General features: G+C 37.3%; 1 protein-coding gene across 2 annotated transcripts in view; it reads right to left on the bottom strand.

Annotated features, from left to right (window-relative positions):
- Window positions 1–18,025, bottom strand: part of Prkar2b (protein kinase cAMP-dependent type II regulatory subunit beta) — a 94,979-nt gene extending 76,954 nt beyond the window's left edge. Inside the window, exon 1 of one of the 2 annotated variants that reach the window (XM_027926467.2) lies at window positions 17,510–18,025. In XM_027926467.2, coding sequence (XP_027782268.1) covers window positions 17,510–17,813 — 304 coding nt within the window. In that variant the 5' untranslated portion in view covers window positions 17,814–18,025. Of the gene's footprint in view, window positions 1–10,760; window positions 10,897–17,509 lie in introns of those variants that run through there. The other variant, XM_071613001.1, reaches the window with a different exon arrangement.
- Window positions 18,026–18,300: the final 275 nt, after the last annotated feature.

Raw genomic sequence — 18,300 nt, forward strand, 5'->3', positions numbered from 1 at the left:
TGTAGAAACTGTAAATTGAAACCATGTAAGCTAATTATTTTTGACAAAGTAAATAAATGCTAATCTCAGAATAAATTAATTTTTCCTATGCCTATGCTTCCAAAATTGAAATGAAGATCACCCCTGACCCAAGGAAGAATTAACTTTTTAAAATAGATCAACAGCAAATAACAAAATAAATTTTAACTGTTTTGGTAATTAACCTAATAGACACAATTTACACACATTTTTGTACATGTTCAATTATTGGTATTGAAAACACCACTTATTTTCTACGTTTTGTTAAAGGACATGATGAGCCTTAACTGCTTTCAGAAACAACTGGAGATATTCATTACTGTCCTGCAGTACCTTGAGCTGTATTCCAGATACACGGAACCTAAGAATCTGAGCTGTGGTTTAATTCTGGAGGACAGAATTAATTGGAGAATATACTCCAGAGCTTCCAGGCCTTGGTGCTAAGGAGACTCTGGAGGTAAAACATGTATGTAGCTCAAAGCACTTCACTGGACATAATGGCAACTGTGTGAAAGGCAGGCTTGGAGGAGGGGACAATTTTCTACTGCCTTTTTGATTACACAACTTGAGGAACTGAGATTATGTCCAACCCACCTATTCACATGGATCAGGGCTTGAGATGGGCCACAGTGACATAAAGTATAGATGTTCTGACTTTTACAAAGTGCCATTTTTAATGATCACTATAAAGATACATATTTTTGTTCAATTTATAAACCAAACTCCCAAAAATGTAACTGATATTTTAAAATATTGGGGTAATAAAGTGTAATGATTAAACCAGAAACAACACATTTACTTTTATTTATGAATGAACGTGATGCTTCACTTTTTAATTCATGAGGATTTTACCCATGATGCTCTCTTACAAACAGAAAGAAAAATACAGTTACAGCTAAAAAAAAGTCCCACAGTGGCTAACCACACACAGAGTGAAGCAATAACAATGCCTAGAGAAAGGTTCCCAAATAGTTTTTGGATTTTTAAATACAGAAGGAGATAGGAAAGGGACATTGTCAAAACTACACAAACTCAGTATCTGCTTCTCCAAAAGATAAAGTGTCTCTTCCAAAACTATATTGTCAGATACAACACATGAAAGACAGATTTGTTAGAGGCCAATGTTCTGCCACACATTACAAAATCACAACAAAACTTTCCAGACAAGGATAAATTTAGAATAATACGAAAGCTTTGAAATGAAGATCAACTTAGACAACAATTAGGGGATGTGATAAAAGTTACTCTACTCATAAAAGTAATCATTGAAAATAGTATACAAAACCTTCCCTGTATTTTCCCAGAATGAAAATTTTCCTGCCATTCCAGCCTTGGCTCACATGTCCTCTCCTCAGGAAGCCCTTTCTTGAACAACCTGTGTAACTAACAAGTAGCCCTCCAGTCCCTCTCCAACAGACCATCCTGTTTCCTTCTCTCCAGGGTGATCAGCTATCTAAAAATTTCTAGTGTTTTACACTTATCCTCTATTTCCTTTCATGCTAGACTACAAGCTCCAAGAAGGTAGGGTTTCCTTGTCCGTATGCTTCACTACACTACCGCAGTGCTTAGAACACTACATGCAATTACATATATTAGTTTAAATACATGAGCAGTGCTAATGAAAAACTAATGTAATAAGGGATACTCCCTGACACCTAAAATCATTTGGACAAATGTGATATTCACACAAGTATTAAGTTTGTGAAACTCATCAATTAAAATACAGTATTGGATGAAAACATACAACTGATTTTAAAATAGTAGAGATTGACTAGCCTTTGGCTTTTTTCCCCCTAAGTAGCAAAAAGCAACCACTTCATATTACTGTTCTCAGTTTCTCACATTTTTCCTGCTCTAGAAGTATGTTATATCCTTTGCAGTACCTCCCACTACCAGGGGTGGAGTACATTTCCCTCCCCACAGTTACTGTGTTTTGCATGTGACTCTCAGGCCAGGAGAAAGTTAGCAAGACAAAAAGCACATAGTCTTCTTCAAATGTACTTGGATAATCTAGCTTGGCTGCTTGTGTTTCTAACATCACCGGGAAATGGAAGTCTCCAGTTATCACTTATTCCAAAAGGAGGCTACATGAGGGGCAGAGCAGAACTCAGGTCTACAGCCTGGAGCCATGTCCATCTGAAATCACCCAAATCACAACCAACCACAGACTCATGAGAAAGTATGTGCAGTTGTAACCAATTATATTTTAAGTCTGTTTCACAATAAAAAACGGACTAATACTCAAAAAAAAAGCAATCTCATTTGTGCTCAAAAATCATGAAAATATAACCTGGACTTTAATCTCCAAATAATGATGATGATGATGATGATGATAAAAGATTTCACAAGAAGGGCTGGGGCTGGGGCTCAGTGGTGGAGCAGTTTGCCTAGCACAGATGAGGCACTGGGGTCAATCCTCAGCACCACATGAAAAATACATAAATAAAAGTTATTAAAAAAAAAGATTTCACAAGAGAGTAGAAAGCAATAGTATTTCTCAAAAGTATGGAAAAGAGGACTTCAAAAGCATTCATGTTTCCAATTCTTCTTTAACTGAGTGGAATTGACATATAATGAGATACAAAATTCAGTGAATTTTGACACTCACATATATAACACTCCAATGAAGATAAAAAACATTCCAACATCTTGGAAAGTTTCTGTAAGCCCCCTTCAGTCAATTCCCACTATCCTATAAGCAATTACTGAGACAATTTCTACCATAATGGTTTACTTTTGACTGTCTTTGAGCTTCAGGTAAATATGAGGTTCTTTCTTGCTGTTAAAAGGATCGACCGCTTGTTCATTTTTACTGATAAGTGGCATCCTTTTGCATGAATATGCTTTAACTTATTTATTCATCAAATGTTGATGGACATTTGACTTGTTTCTAATTTGGACTATTTTGAATAAGCCTTCTATAAATATTCTTACACAAGAAGTTTTGTAAACATATGCTTTTATTTCTTGGTTTAATGCCTAGGAGTGAAATTGCTTGGTTACGGTAGATGAATGTTTAAAATAAGTCCACAGTTTTCCCAAGCGTTAGTATCATTTTATGCCCTTACAGGTCACTTAGAAGAGTTCTAGTTGTTCCACATCTTTGCCAACATAAGGCATGTCTTATTTTAGCCATTCTCATATTAATAGTGTCTCTGTGGTACCAAGTTTCACTTTCCTGATATCTAAAATACAAAACATCATTCCCTGTGCCTATCAGCCATGCTTTTCTTCTTTTCTTCTTTACTGACATGCCCCTAATAGTGTTCAATTTGATTAGGGTTTTTTATTATTGAGTTTTACTAGTTCCTTTTATACATAATAAATTACAAAATATAATAGAAAAAAGTCCCAGATATAATAACAATAAAAACGAAAAGTTACTTAGGAATGAAACTGAGAGGATACAAAAATTCTTTGTGAAAAAAAATTACAAAACCTTATTAAAGAAAAAAAAAGAGACCACATTCATGAATAGTAGGTTGAATATCATTAAAAATGTCTGTTCTGGGCTGGGGTTGTGGCTCAGTGGCAGAGTGCTTGCCTCACATGTGTGAGGCACTGGGTTTAATCCTCAGCACCACATAAAAATAAATAAATAAAAAATAAAGGTATTTTGTCCATCTACAACTAAAAAAAATTATAAAAAATGTCTTTTCTCTCCAACTTGGTTCATATATGCAATGTAACTTTAATAAAACTCCCAATAAAATATTTTCCACAAAATTTAAGTATATCCTAAAATTGGTAAGTCTCAAAATTAGTCTCAAAAGTTCTTTACACTCTTGGGAACTATTTGCTTATGTGGATTATATTCATTAATATTTACTGTATTCAAAGTTAAAAACTGATGTTTAAATAATATTTAATTTAAAGCTAACAATAAAAGTTGCCTGTTATCACAAATAACATACCTTGAGAGAAAACAATTACATTTTCCAAATGAAACAAAAGTTAGTTATATTTAGAATGCCTTTGTTTTACATTTTCCAAATCTGCTAGAAGATAGCCAGGTTCTCATATCTGCACCTGCATTCAATCTGTGCAGTCATACCTCATGTACCCTCCAGAAAATTCTGCTGTATATTTTTAAAAGCATGACAGAAAAAAATCAAGTTAGTATTATTTTACTTTTTATCCTATAGCCTCCTCAAAAGGTCTAGGGGTGGGAGACAAATAGCCCTCTGGGGTCTCTATACCATACTTTGAAAACAGTCTTCAAAAACTAGTATAATTTCATAATACACACACACACACACACACACACACACACTGTTCACTACAGCACTATAAGAATAAGAAATTGGGAACAACCAAAATATTTACCAGAGAATGAATAAAGTATTTATTTATGAGTATACTACATAGCAGTTTAAAATAAATAAACTGGAGCTGCATGAATCAATTTAGCATCTCAAATACTGTTCTCAAAAACAAGTTAAAAGCCAAATGTTTTCTCTGATAAGTGGATACTGATCCATAATGGGCAAGGGGAGAATGGAGGAACTCTGGATTGAGCAGAGGAGAGGGAGGAATGGGGTGTAAGGGGTGGATGGTAGAATGAGATGGACATTCTTACCCTATGTATGGGTATGATTGCACAAATGGTGTGACTCTCCATCAGGTACAACCAGAGAAATGAAAAGTTGTGCTCTATTTGTGTAAAAAATAAAATTAAAAGTAGTTAAAGGATAATACTATACATAAAATAAATTTCCATAGGGGAATTTTATACAAACTTGGACTAAATTTAAAATAACACTATTTCTAACTAATGAATAAATGCCTAAGAAGTACTTGTGCAAAATAATGCACAGGAAATATAAATACCAAATACTGTATATGTGGTATATTCTTAAAAGAAAAACACAAAAAAACTGAAGGGTGCCAAACTTTGTTGGAGCTAGGGGATGGCTTTTATAAGTGTTATTTAGTCTTTGTATCTCTTTGTATACTGGAAATACCTCATAGTTTTAAAAGGAGAAAAAATAATTCTCTGCTCTATTTAGTATGGGCAGGTAAAATCAGTTCAAGGAGATTAGTTCACATTGTATTTTTATGCTAAATGTGCTTCTAAAGTATTTTTCATATCTTATCTTTATTTAAGATATTTTTTTAGTTGTAGATGGACACAACACCTTTATTTTACTTATTTATTTTTATGTGGTGCTGAGAATGGAACCCAGTACCTCACGCAGGTGGGGCAAGTGCTCAACCATCGACCTATAACTCCAGCCCTCATACCATATCCTTTTTACAAATGAGTTTTTGTTAAAATTCAAACACTAAAATACCCTATATTCTTTGTAAACAATTATAAGGTAATTATTATTTTAAAATATGACAAAAAGTCCTAAAACTGCTTAGTTGGTAAACTTGTTAATGAGAGTCAAACAAAAAAAATTGGAGATCTTTGAACAATTCAATGTGAAAATAAAGATACAAAAGGATTGTCTTTTTTTGCCATCTAAAAATACATTACATTAGCAATTTGTAGTTAAATAAGTACAGAATTTTGGTTTTATAGGAATTAAGCAACAAACTAATGTAAAACTTGGAGAGGTATAAATTTGCCCCACAAGAGCTTACTTTTATAAATATTATGACTTGAGGAAAAGGCAACAAGCTGTCAATTTAATGCAACTAATTTTTTCCAATTAATTTATATTTCAGGCACACGGTCATGTTTCTACTGCAAGCATCTGCCTCATTTAAATAAAGCACTATTTTCAGTATTCCTACCTACTCTGTCTTAAGTTGTTTAAAACTGACTCGTAGAAGTTAAATAAGACCATAAATTTGGAGACTGTATACATACAACTTTATTTATTCTACCAGTTTAACAGTTATTTTCAAGGGAAAAAACAGTGTGAAAACAAAGCAAAGCTTTAATCCATCACTTTTTTTTTTTTTTAAGTCAAAATTCTACCTTGAATTTGAAATGGAATTAAAGGAGGCCCTGGGTTTTAAGAACAATGGGTGTTTTAAAAATTGAAACAACTATAAGACTCAAAGATTTTACTTTTATATTTCCATTAATAATTTTTTAAAGTACTACTACAGTGCCTTAAGAGCAAGCTTATTATATTTCCAATCAAACCTCATTAAAAAAAAAAAAACTGTCACATTCTCACTAACTTCTAAAACGTGTGACTTGTTTCTTTTCTTTCTTTCTTTTTTAAATCGGCCCACAAGTGATGCTTACTGCATGCCAGGCCCTGTAATTACTACAACAGTCCTCTGGCGTAGATACTGTCATTACTCCTATCTCATAAATGAGGAAACTGAGGCACAGATCATAAGGTACCTTGCCAAAGGTCCCAAAAGTTATAAATGGCACTACTAGGATTCAAACCCAGAGTCCACGCCAAAATTAAAGTCAAACTTTAAAAAAAAAAAAACAACTTTCCATTATTTCAGATTTTTCATGCCAGGGCGCTTAAATTTTTGGCAACTAAAAGCAATCTTGTTTTGTGCGCATTTCCGTAACAGTGAACTACTGCATGTGAGAATTGTGAGACAGTGGTAAGGGACTCAGTGACCACATTTCTCAAATCAGTAGAGGAAAAAAATAAAAGAATGAAATAACAGTACAGAAAAGATAGGAAGAAGAAGATAACATGCAGTTTAGGACAAAATTATCTGCAGGTCACTGAAGAACATGCAAATGAAGAACTGATGGATGTGTCAATGTGATCCTTAGAGGGAGGTCAACGCTAGAGCTAGTGGGAAACACTGGGGTCCCAAAGAGCAGAGCAGTAAAGGGAGGAAGGCAGCGTGCAAGGGCAGAAATGAGAGTGGACAAAGCAGGTCTGGGACACACCCCAAACTAGATTTAGCACAGGGTTCACGTGAGCAGGAGCAGTGACATACAGCATCAGAGGCTCACATGGGGTCAGAATGTCACCTCAATCGGAATGGGAGAACTTTGAAGGGAAGACAAGCCTGTGTGCCTTTATTTTCTGCATTTCATACGGTGATCACATGTCAGGTCTAAAAATAAGCCTCATTTTTAATAAAATGAAGTTTACTTCTCTGTAACTGAAGACTAAAGCATTTTAAATCTCATGAAAACATTTTAAAATGCATTCTAATTAAAGGATTACTAGACTAGCATTTTAAAATATATGTATAACTAAAGGCTTCAACCACTGTACATTTAGGCATTTAATTTTCAAATGAGTTTTACATGTAAAAAGATTTGAGCACCCACATTCCTGCCTGCCTGCAGTGAAGACCCCTAATCTGCAAAGCTTACTATGACAAGAGTGTCTATTCACCCTACCACACGGGCACTATTAACATCAATAAGGGAAACTTGGGAAAATTTTTGGTGTGGTTTGTAAACTAACTTCTGGAGAAAGAGTGAGATTTAGTAAAACAACACTTGGGACCAAGAGAAAAACTTAGGTGAGAATATTTGGCTATATTAATTTACAACCATGTCATGTGTCTCTATAAATTGTGTTTTATTTGCCATTTAGTGAACCTTTACAAAAGAATTGCTTTTATAGCAGGTCTTTTTATACTTAACATTACTATAATAGGTAATATAATGAATGATAAACATTTTTTTGAAAGTTACAAAACAGAAAATAGTGAACTATTTTCCTCCTAACAAGTACCATCCCCAAAGGTGTCCTTCCTGAGATATTCCAAAGACACTAAAAGAACTATTCTTTTAAACTTTACACTTTCTTCTAATTCTGAATGGCATTTCCACAATTTAATGATTTTTTTTAGTTGTCAATTGACCTTTATTTTATTAATTTCTATGTGGTGCTGAGAATTGAACCCAGTGCCTTATACATGCTAGGCAAGCACTCTTCCACTGAGTTAAACCCCAATCCACAATTTAGTGATTCCTAAACATCTATAGCACTTATTACACTGTATGATTCTCTTTGTCCCATCCACATTTTTTTCCCATTAATGGAGACTGAACCCATGGGGGCTGTACCACAAAACTGAGCCATATTCCCAGCCCCCCGCCTTTTTTTTTTGAGGCAGGGTCTTGCAAAGTTGCTTAGAGTCCCACTGAGTTACTTAGGGTGGTCTCAAACTTTCAATCCTCCTGCCTTAGCCTCCCATGTCACTGGGATTACAAGTGTGCCACCATGGCCGGCTCCACCTACAAAATTTGCACCATGAACATTAGTAATCTACAGTCTAGGACACAGTCCAAGATGCATACAGGAATCGAGTTTAAAGAAAAATCCTAAGAGGAATAGCTGGGTCAAATGGTGGACCTAAAAACAGCACACTACAGGGACATAGCCACATCAATGTCTACAGCAGCACAAATCACAATAGCTAAACTGTGGAGCCAACCTAGATGTCCTTCAGTGGATGAATGGATAAAACAATGTGGGATTTATATACAATGGAATATTACTCAGCAATAAAAAAAGAATAAGATCATGGCATTTGCAGGGAAATGGATGGCATTAGAGAAGATTATGTTAAGTGAAGTCAGCCAATTCCAAAAAAACAAATGCCGAATGTCTTCTCTGATATAAGGGGGGTGACTCAAAATGAGGTTAGGAGAGAGAGCAAGGGAGGAAGATTACCTCTAGATAGGGAATAGGGGTGGGAGGGAAAGGAAGGGAGAAGGGGAATAGCATGGATGGTGGAAGCAGACCCTCATCATTATACCAAATACATGTATGAAGATGTGAATTTGGTGTCAACATACCTTATATACAATCAGAGACATGATAAATTGCAGTATAAAGGTGTATTAAGAATTGTAATGCAAAAAATAATAATAAACAAATAAAACATTAAAAAAAGAAAAAGAAAAATCCTGGATCTTCCTTTTTTAGGTAACATGATTTATTTCCTTCTCATTAGGGAATTTTTCTCTATATTCCACCAAAATTTTCTGTTGAGTCCATTAACTTATCTAATGAATGTTTATTAAAAAAGGAGCGTGTACACATACAACTAGATCCCTGCCTACCTGCAAGTCCTTCATAATCTAGAAACTTAAATCTGGAAACTAACCAAAAGTTGCTCACATCTTACACATTAATGGAGATCAAGTTAAGTTGTATTGTAAGTTGTGGTTTCCAAAATGGAGTTCATAAACCCTGAGCCACTGTATAAGGCAATCTTTTGAGGCCCAGGGCAACATTTAGTACTTGCTCACAATTAATTTTTGCTTCTTCCTTTCAAAATTAATATTGTGGGAAGCTTACATATAAATAATAAATTAATATACTGGTACATGTATAAAATTTACAAGTACATTGGGAGTGTATTCCACACTTATATTTGCTAACAAGGATGTAAAATAAACAAGTTTAGAGAAATAAACAATATATGAGGTGTTTACTTCTAAAATATTTTATTGCATTTCTAAAGTACATGAAGTAGTAATCTAGGTGGAATAGACAGAAAAAGCCAATTGTAAAAGGGTTGGACCACAAGTTTTTAGAGGAAAAAATATGTAGCTTATTTTTTGGTATGTTCTTTTCAATCATGTTATTGCTATAAGAGTTACTGAAAATGAAGTGTATGTACTTTATGTATGGTTCAGGAACTGGGCTCTGAAATCAGAATGTCAGGTTCAAATCCCGATTCCAGCACTTACTTTGGAAAAGACTAAATGATGTACATAACAGGCCTTGTTCAACATCTGGAGGATAAGCAGCCAAAAATGTTAACAGTAATTATTACTAAAGAAACAAAACACAATTTAACAAACATTAGCATTCTATAAAGATGGGAATTAAATGGCTGAGTCATGTTTTAATTCAACATGACCTTTTGAAAAAAATGCTTTTTGAGTCTAAAATGTATTTAAGCAAATATGGGGTTTTTTTGCGTGCTTTTTTTTGTAACCCCCTCATCCCCTTAATATCACTCCCATGAACTGTTTCAACTTGGAACAGCTAATGTAAATTAAATAATGTCAGTCCCTAGCCAAACGGATACAGGAATAACTGTATACAGTATATCTTCTTGGCTTGGCTTTTATGTGGAACATGTGTTTATATTTTGACCTTTTTGTCTTTTTCAAAAATTAAGAAACATTTAAATAGCAGCAACTGGAATGATTTTTTTTTTCGTTTTCAAACATTATTAAGCTATAAATGGCAAAACCTATTGCTGAGACATTTATAAATGTTACACCAACTGTGTTTATATTTCTGATTTTTTTTAGATTGTTTTGTTTTCTTGTAAGCCATGACCTGAAAATTTTAGCTCAAATTCTTTCCACAAAATAATTACATAATGGAATGGTCTGAGTCATTTTGAATTTCTGAGACACAAAATTCACTCCCATAAAATAAAGATAATGATCAGCATCACAGTGAGGTTTTTGCAGGGGGCTTTGTCATCACAACAGACAGTGTGGATAAGACGGCAAAGACAAGAACAAGACCCAACACAACAGTAATTCATCCAATTTGGAAAAACTGATGCACTCTCCATTCTTCTCCACTGTCAAATACGGTCTAATTCAAAGTTTCACTGTCCTGAAAAAAGAATCAAAGAGTCGGGGGGGGGGGGGTGATAAAATAAAAAACAGGAATTTTGAAGGCAAAATCCAAAAGTACTTTTCTTGAGCCCAGCTGTTCAAACCATACCTAGCACCTGAATAGAAGGCAGGAAAAATTCATAATATGTAAGCTAATGTAAACAGCACACAAAATGTTAGTGACAGTTCTATGAACAAAACAAAATTTATAAGACCAAGACCTACTAAATTTAAGGAAGGAACTTTTCTGTCTTACCTGCTTCATCTTTTAAACCAAACAGATCACATCTACACTCTGTGAAATTATTCTTAATTCTACAGAGCAAACTTAATAATTTTTTTCTTAAAAAAAGAAAAATAAAAAAGGGGGTTGACATTCAATAAACATTTGTACTGTGAGTAACTGTGAGTGACTTCTACCTATTCCTTCTCCTAATTGGCCACTCCAGGTCCTGGCCCCCTTCTGGTACTGTGACTCTGTACACTTCTAACACAGACACTGTGGTCAACCACTTCAATCTCCTTCACTGAGTTCCTCACTCTAAAATATTCCACAATCCCCACCATAGGCCTTTTCTTATTGCTACTACTCTGATAAATGCCTCTCTTAAGGGGTCATAAACAAACTCCTAATTGACAGATTCAATGGTCTCCTGTTGGTATTTGCACAGGTGAAAAAGAATCATACTTGTTTTTTTTTTTTTTAACACAGCTAGGAACACAACCTTGACAGTTGGAAATTTACTGGAATCCATGCAGTGAGATTTACAACAATAAATAACCATTCAGTATTTACTTCTGTTCTACCAAGACACAGCAAGCGCATCACTATGTGCGACCTCAAATGAAAAGCTATTACTGTCTTGCATGAAATAAGTTTGTTTTTTTTTTAACACAGGCAGAAAAATTAAAGTATCTAATGCTTCCATTTTTGCCTAGGTGATTTTATTGTATGCGCTCTCTTCAGACAAAGTATGAGTGACTTACGGAAGCCTTCACATGTCTCAGGTGATTTTCCTTCTCCCTTTCTCTGGCTTCTCTGGATTTCTCTCTCTCCCAGTCCCTTCTGGCTTTTCTTCCTTTACTTTCCTTCTCAAAACCCAAAGTAATAGGTGGTTAAGAACAGAACACGATTTCAAGTCCTTTGATGTCCCAATTTCAACCCTAAAGCAATCCACTTAATACTGCTATTTAAATGAATAATGTTCTTAACTATTCTACTTCAGAAATTACCATCTCTAACTCAAAATATTTTTTAAATCTTCTCTAATACTACTGTGTTATGCTCGTAACTAAAAGAATGGCTTCAATATTTCAGCCATTGTCATGAATGATGTAATCCATTTCAAGAGGATTTGAAACTATCACGTAAATCTCTAATAGCCAAAGACTACACAGTGTCATTAATAACAAAACCCTGGAGCTCTTAGCTACAAATTATAAGTTGAAAGGATGTGGAATTTATTACTGTGCAACAGAACTTCACATTAAATTCTAAATGGAGCTGCTGCTTGAGAACATTTCCTACTTCAGCTCTCCGAAAAGTACAAATATTAGATTTATGTCCATAAAACACTATGAAATTGCTATTCTACAAAAGTTTGAACTTTTGCAAGGTTTCATACCAATTAAACAATTTATTTGAATGTATTCAATGCTTGCTATGTCTTCTGTCCAAATGGTCTTACAAATATCAATCCTTTTATCCTTGTGACAACCTTGAGGTAGTTTTTTTTTGTTTTGGGGTTTTTTTTTTTTTGGGTGGTGGTGGTGGGGTGGGTACTGGAGATCAAACCCAGGGGCATTTTGTCACTGAGCTACATCCCTAGACCTTTTGAGACAGGGTCTTGCTAAGTGGCTTAAGGCATCATTTGTCATTGTCCTGCCTCAGCCCCCTGAGTCACTGAGATCACAGATGTGCACCACCACACCTGATGAGGTAGGTATATTAATGCAATAACATGCCAATGTGTTTAGCACAGTGACTCATACACTAATGTCTGGATGTTTATAGTTTATCCAAAAAGCTAACATTCATGGACATTTCTCAGCCTACTTAAGTGTATTTGAGAGGTTCATAACATATTAAAAAGATATTTAGCTTTTGGTTGGTACAAGGTAACTATAACTACTAGAGTAATTTTTTTTTAGTCAGATGTTGATTGCCACAGGCTGCAGGAGGCAAGAGCTAACAATTGGCTGCTTAGTCTCATAAAAGCTTCTAGTGACCATAAAGAGCAAATTCTTAAAAGGGCATAAGGAGGTGAGCCTAATAAATTGGCCAACAATTTTTGAAGTTACACCTGCTGTCTACAATTTCCTGCTACCAGACCACGAACTCAATAGTTAGTTAATAGAATGAGCCAGTTAAGATCATTTTCACAGCAAATTCTTGAGCACTCAATCAGTCTATTGCCACTATTGCTTCTGCCACCTAATTTCAGGGAAAACATGTAAACCATTCAGACAGATTTCTGACTTTTATTCAAGTTACAGTGAAACTTGGTCCTAATTCTGCATCTAACAGAAATGAAGAACATTTGCTCATAGTCACCTAAGGAAACTTAGACACATGAATATTCTCAGCTCTTCTTCAATGATTTTTTTTTTCATGATAAATAACTTTATTCTCTTAGTCTCCCACCACCACAAGCTCTAACTTACCAATATTTTGCACAATCTGAAGGATCACTTCTAAAGTCTCTATAATGCCTAGAGACTTTAGAAGTGATCCTTCAGATTGTGCAAAATATTGGTAAGAGTTAAAAAAGGTTAGAGTTAAAAAGGTTAGGTCACAGTTACTGCCTGGTAAATCTCAACTTAAATATCTTTGATGTGCTTGTTTTATTAGGTATGGTTCCAAATATTTGTATATATACACAAGACAGAAAAATCAGTTCTTCCACATTATTTCCCAGACTGACTGCTCTGCATGTACCCCTATGTAGTTTATTTTGTTTAATACTTGTCAATTTATAGGAATAATCTGAATATATGTACTTCGTTTTTAATTTTGGCATTGGAAATGGGTGAACCACACAAGATCTCACAATAAAGTCTATATGAAACTACTAATCACCATAGATTTTACTTCAAATTAATAGTGATTTAACTCTTTGGGCTACTATAAATGCTCTAATAAGGTCTAGGCTTAAGGACACTGCTCTTTCAGAAGTGACATGTCAAGCTTTATGTGCTTCCTGTAGGATAAGGAAGCAAGACGCAGAGAAGATGCCAAGCAGTCTCCATGATAGCTTCTTTCCAGTATCAGGAGTTTTCCTAAAGAGGATCGCCATAAGCCAATGTGTTGACCTTTAGGTTTTAGAATGATAGTAACCAGAAAGTAATAATATGAACTGATAAAATTAGAAGAGAACAGGAGTGGAATAGAGAAGCAATATAGTTAAGATAAAAGATTCCTTTGGAAAGGCAGGAAAGAAGTAAAGCCTACTTTTACCTACCTGACTAGCTAGCTGGCTTGGCACCACCTACAGCCACAGCACTGGACCCTCAAAGACCACTGATTGAACTGTGGACTAAACCAGATTTTTCCAGTGAACTGTAGGTGCCTGGCTTTCTGATTCTACCTCTACATTATGAGGCCAAAGTCAGAGGCTTGATCCTTATGTTAGTCATTGAGCACCAGTTTCATGGTCAACAACTTTTCTTTTAATCTCAACATAACGTGTTATAAATACCATCACTTATACTAAAGGGATTCGTGAGTGAAGATGTGAACCAACAATGCAAACCCATTATGAATACTGGAAAAATTCCTAGGAAAACATGACCTGTGAGTCAGCCCATGGAACAAATTTCATTTAAGAACTCCTTGATGTCTTGGGCTTCAAGGTAAGACAGATGTTATGGAACAAGTATCTGCTACTTACTGGTTCTGTACACCATCTTGGACAAGTTAATTTTCCAAAGACAAAACACATTCAAAGTCTCAAGGAGAGCTTTATATATAAGGGGCTAGCACAGGTTATGATAGCCCCAGCCCCCTCTGTAGATAAGCCTGGCAAGCCAAGAGCACCTGGATGAAACCAGGCTCACCTGTGTCCCAATCCTGGTTTTACAGCACACTACCTATGAAACACTAGTCAACTGGTGTCTCATCTTTCTCATGGAACTAGGAGAATGAACGAAAGCATTCAGATAGTGCCTAGTACACAGCATATGTTAACAAACAACATTCTTTATAAATATTATTAAGGAGGCATTATTATCACCATCTATGTTCAATGGTTTTCAAAGTATGGTCAGGAACTATAGGTTTCAGTATGCCTGGAGATGTCTGGTGATCAATAAACAAACAAACACCCCCAAAACTATGTCCCACCCTAGCCTATTCACTTATTTGCAAAAGCTCTCCAAGAATAGAACCAAGTAATGTTCATTTCTGAATCAAACTTCCTTGAGATGCGCATGAAAATGCAAAACTTATTGATCCAGCTGGTCTTGTGCTGTGTCAGTAAATTAAGACTTTTTTCCCCAACATTTATTCTTTACTAAGCCAAGAAAATTGCCCAGTATCTGATGGGTTTTCTTTGGCACTGTTCTGGATGCAGATATTAAACTGATGACTTTGTGTTGTTTAGGTTCAGTCCTGACATGTTTTTTTTTTTTTTTTTTTTTTTTCTCCAGTGGAAGTATTGACTCCCTCCACAGTGTACCTACCAACTCCCAGTGGGCAAGATTGGTCTGCATTTTTGTACAACCTCAACCTCCAGAGGGAGTGTGTGTTTAAAAGGTTGTTAAGGGGGTTGGGGGGAGATATTGATTTGACAGAGCAAAGTCTAAAATATTCATTATTTGGAACTTTACAAAAAAGTGTACCAGATATTTTGTAGCTTACAATTAAGTGATTTTAGCCAACAATTTACTTTTTTAAAAAATGATTAGAAAAGAAAATATACAAAGCAGTGCACCTAGAAGGAATACTGTTGCCAAAGCTTCAGGAATACATGTAAGCATGCATGTCCACAGCATAATGATCAAACTATACTTGGTTGCAGTCAAAAGTTTTCAAAGTCCTTGAGGGTCAGGCAGGGGAATAAATAGCACAACCAGTTAACAAGTATTTACTAAAACTCCAGTTGAATAATTTTACAGTAAAAGTATCTTGGAAAATATAAAGCCAAATAAAATATCCTGCTGCTTACAAGTTAACAGCTTGTTTCTTACATTACAAAATGAAAATTACATCTTTTCTGTGCACAAATACCCACTGTTATAGGGAGGATATGGAATCATCAATGCACAGTACTTCAAGAGCATTATACAAACAAAATATTTTAGTTACATTAACAATACTATAGGAATACAGGTTCAAGACTCTTAGTTCCTAGCTCCTTCTTATCTGGGAAACAGGTCCTTTCCTTTTCTTTGTGTGTGTGCATGTCTCTGTGTGCATGTCTATGTGTGCATGCCTGCATGTGCACAGATGTGTCAGGAGCATAAAAGAAATATTAGATGCCTCTGTCTTTTCTATGGCATCCATTATTGGCTTCTCCTTTTCATCTACATAAAATAGTACTCTTTCTCTTGCTTCTAATAAGAAAAGCATTTGATTAATTTTGTGTGTGTGCACACAAAAAGAACAATTAAGACTATGATTACCCTATCCTGGGAAACACTAAAAAGTGCCCACAATTTAAAATTTAAGTAACAATTTTCCCTTTTATCTTCATAGTGGACTAATTTCCAGGTTTCTGTGATTGTTTTAGACAAGCTAAAAAAAAAAATCATGAATTTTATAACTCATTTAAATCTGTGATTAATTCTGCAAAGAAAAGAAACATCTTCCTAGGAAGGGACATGAGGAAATGAAATGACACTTGAAAATGTTTTCATTATACAAAATGCACTGTGGATGCACAAACCACAGCAGTATAAATAAATAAAAGCTGGTGCAATGCTACATGTATGTTTGCCTTACACCACAAAGAGAAAACACTTGCACATTTGCACAAGTATTTTATTTTAGCTTGGGATACCATAAAAAATGGAATTTAGGCATATTGTGTAAATACAGGAGGCTGTGAAGGTGCGTGTGTATCTGCGTGTGTTAGGCAAAGAGGGTTGTAAGCAGAAGGGGTGGGACTTGCCAAAAGCAGCTATTTGAGAAAATTCCTTTTCTTTCCCATTCATTCTTTCTAGCTTCAGTGTCTGGCACAGTCCTTACAATTACTCACTGGCTTTTCATTCTAAAGACAACCAACAAGCTTTCAGAACTTCCTACAGTGTTTTTCACACACTTTTCATTTTTTAAAAAAGCACCCAATCATTCAATATGTGTTTTATATTAAAACAACAAGCCATTAGTCCATTTCCTCGTTCCAAAGACCCCTTGGGTTACAGGCTAAAAAGAATCCTTTGTTGTGTGTCCAAAAATAACATAAGACAGTACTGGTAAATTGGAAAATAATATATTACTGTTTCCAAGAATGTCACAGATATTACCATAAATTTTGAATTACCCCAGTAAGTCCTATTCCATGCTCCTTTTAGTGAATCTACAGTCCTGACAACAGCAAAGCCAAACACATTGAACACTCTCTCTGCCTTTTCTCTTTGGACACCCCAATAGTAAATTTAAGGGCTGAAAGAGGATGCCCAGTGGGCCAGGTTCCTTTATTCACAATGGTGTCCTCCAAGCGAAATATCTCCAACCACAGTGAAAGTTGTCCTCCCAGCGGATGCCCACCCCAAACCGGACCAGGAAGAGAGCAGGCAGATGGGCAGAGGGAACCATAACCTTTCAGCTCTCGCACTTCCAGAGGCGGGGAAGATGGGGAGGGCATGACAAGAGAGCAGAGTAGGAAGGTGGGCGAGTGGGAGAGACAGAAATGGATGCTGAGGGGGTGGGCGAGATGGGAAGGTAGGGAAGGTGGAAAACGCGGGGTGAGGTGGGTGAGCGAAGCTGCATGATTCAAGAGCAAAGGCGGGGAATGCTAGTGGGCAGCAAGGGGACCCGGGGGCGTGGAGGTGTCTGGTCCTCACCGTTGAACGCTCCTGCGTCCGCGGCCTCCTCCTCCTCCTCGCCGTTCTCGGAGTCGGAGCGCATGGGCTCCTCGGCGAAGTTGACCCCCTTGCTGGGGGTGCCGCCCCCGGCGGCTGCGCCCGCGTCCCCCCAGGTCCTGCCCTCATGGCCGAAGCGTGCGGCGCCTTTGCGCTCGTTCTCCTGCTGCAGGCGCGTGAAGTGCTGCAGCGCGAACTCCAGCAGGTCCGCGGGCTGGTGCCTCAGCACCTCCACGGTGAAGCCCTGCAGCAGCTCCGTCAGCCCCGCCGGGATCTCGATACTCATCCTGCCTCCGGGCGGGCGGGCACCTGGGCTCCGCCCTCGCCCCTTTCCTCGATCCGATCTCGGGCCCCGCGGCCACGAAGCGAGTGCCGAGGGTGCAGGAGGCGCTACCCGCAGCGAGCGCGGCGCACTGGGCCCCGGCGGCCCGGCTGGCCCGGCCCGCGGCTCCCGGCGCGCGGCTGCTCCGTGCGGCGGCGGAGGGTGAGCGAGCGCGGCCCCGGGAGGGCTGGCAGCATCTCCAGCTCCTCCCGCTCCTACCGCGGCCGCGCCTCTCCTCCGCCCGGCGCCCCGCCCCCGCCCCGCCGCGGCGCGCCCACGTGACCCCCAGAAACCATGGCAACCCCCGCCGGCAAGCAATGTGCACGCGCCGCTTAGACCGCTGCAGGGCGGAGGACGCTGACAGGCGCTGGCGCTGTAACAGGGAGTGGGACTCCCGCGTGAGGCGCCGGGAAGCAGCCCCGCTGTCCACCTGTCTGCAAGTCTGGGGGCC

The sequence above is a fragment of the Marmota flaviventris genome, chromosome 1, assembly GCF_047511675.1.
Source record: "Marmota flaviventris isolate mMarFla1 chromosome 1, mMarFla1.hap1, whole genome shotgun sequence".
In the NCBI taxonomy this organism is placed as follows: domain Eukaryota; kingdom Metazoa; phylum Chordata; class Mammalia; order Rodentia; family Sciuridae; genus Marmota; species Marmota flaviventris.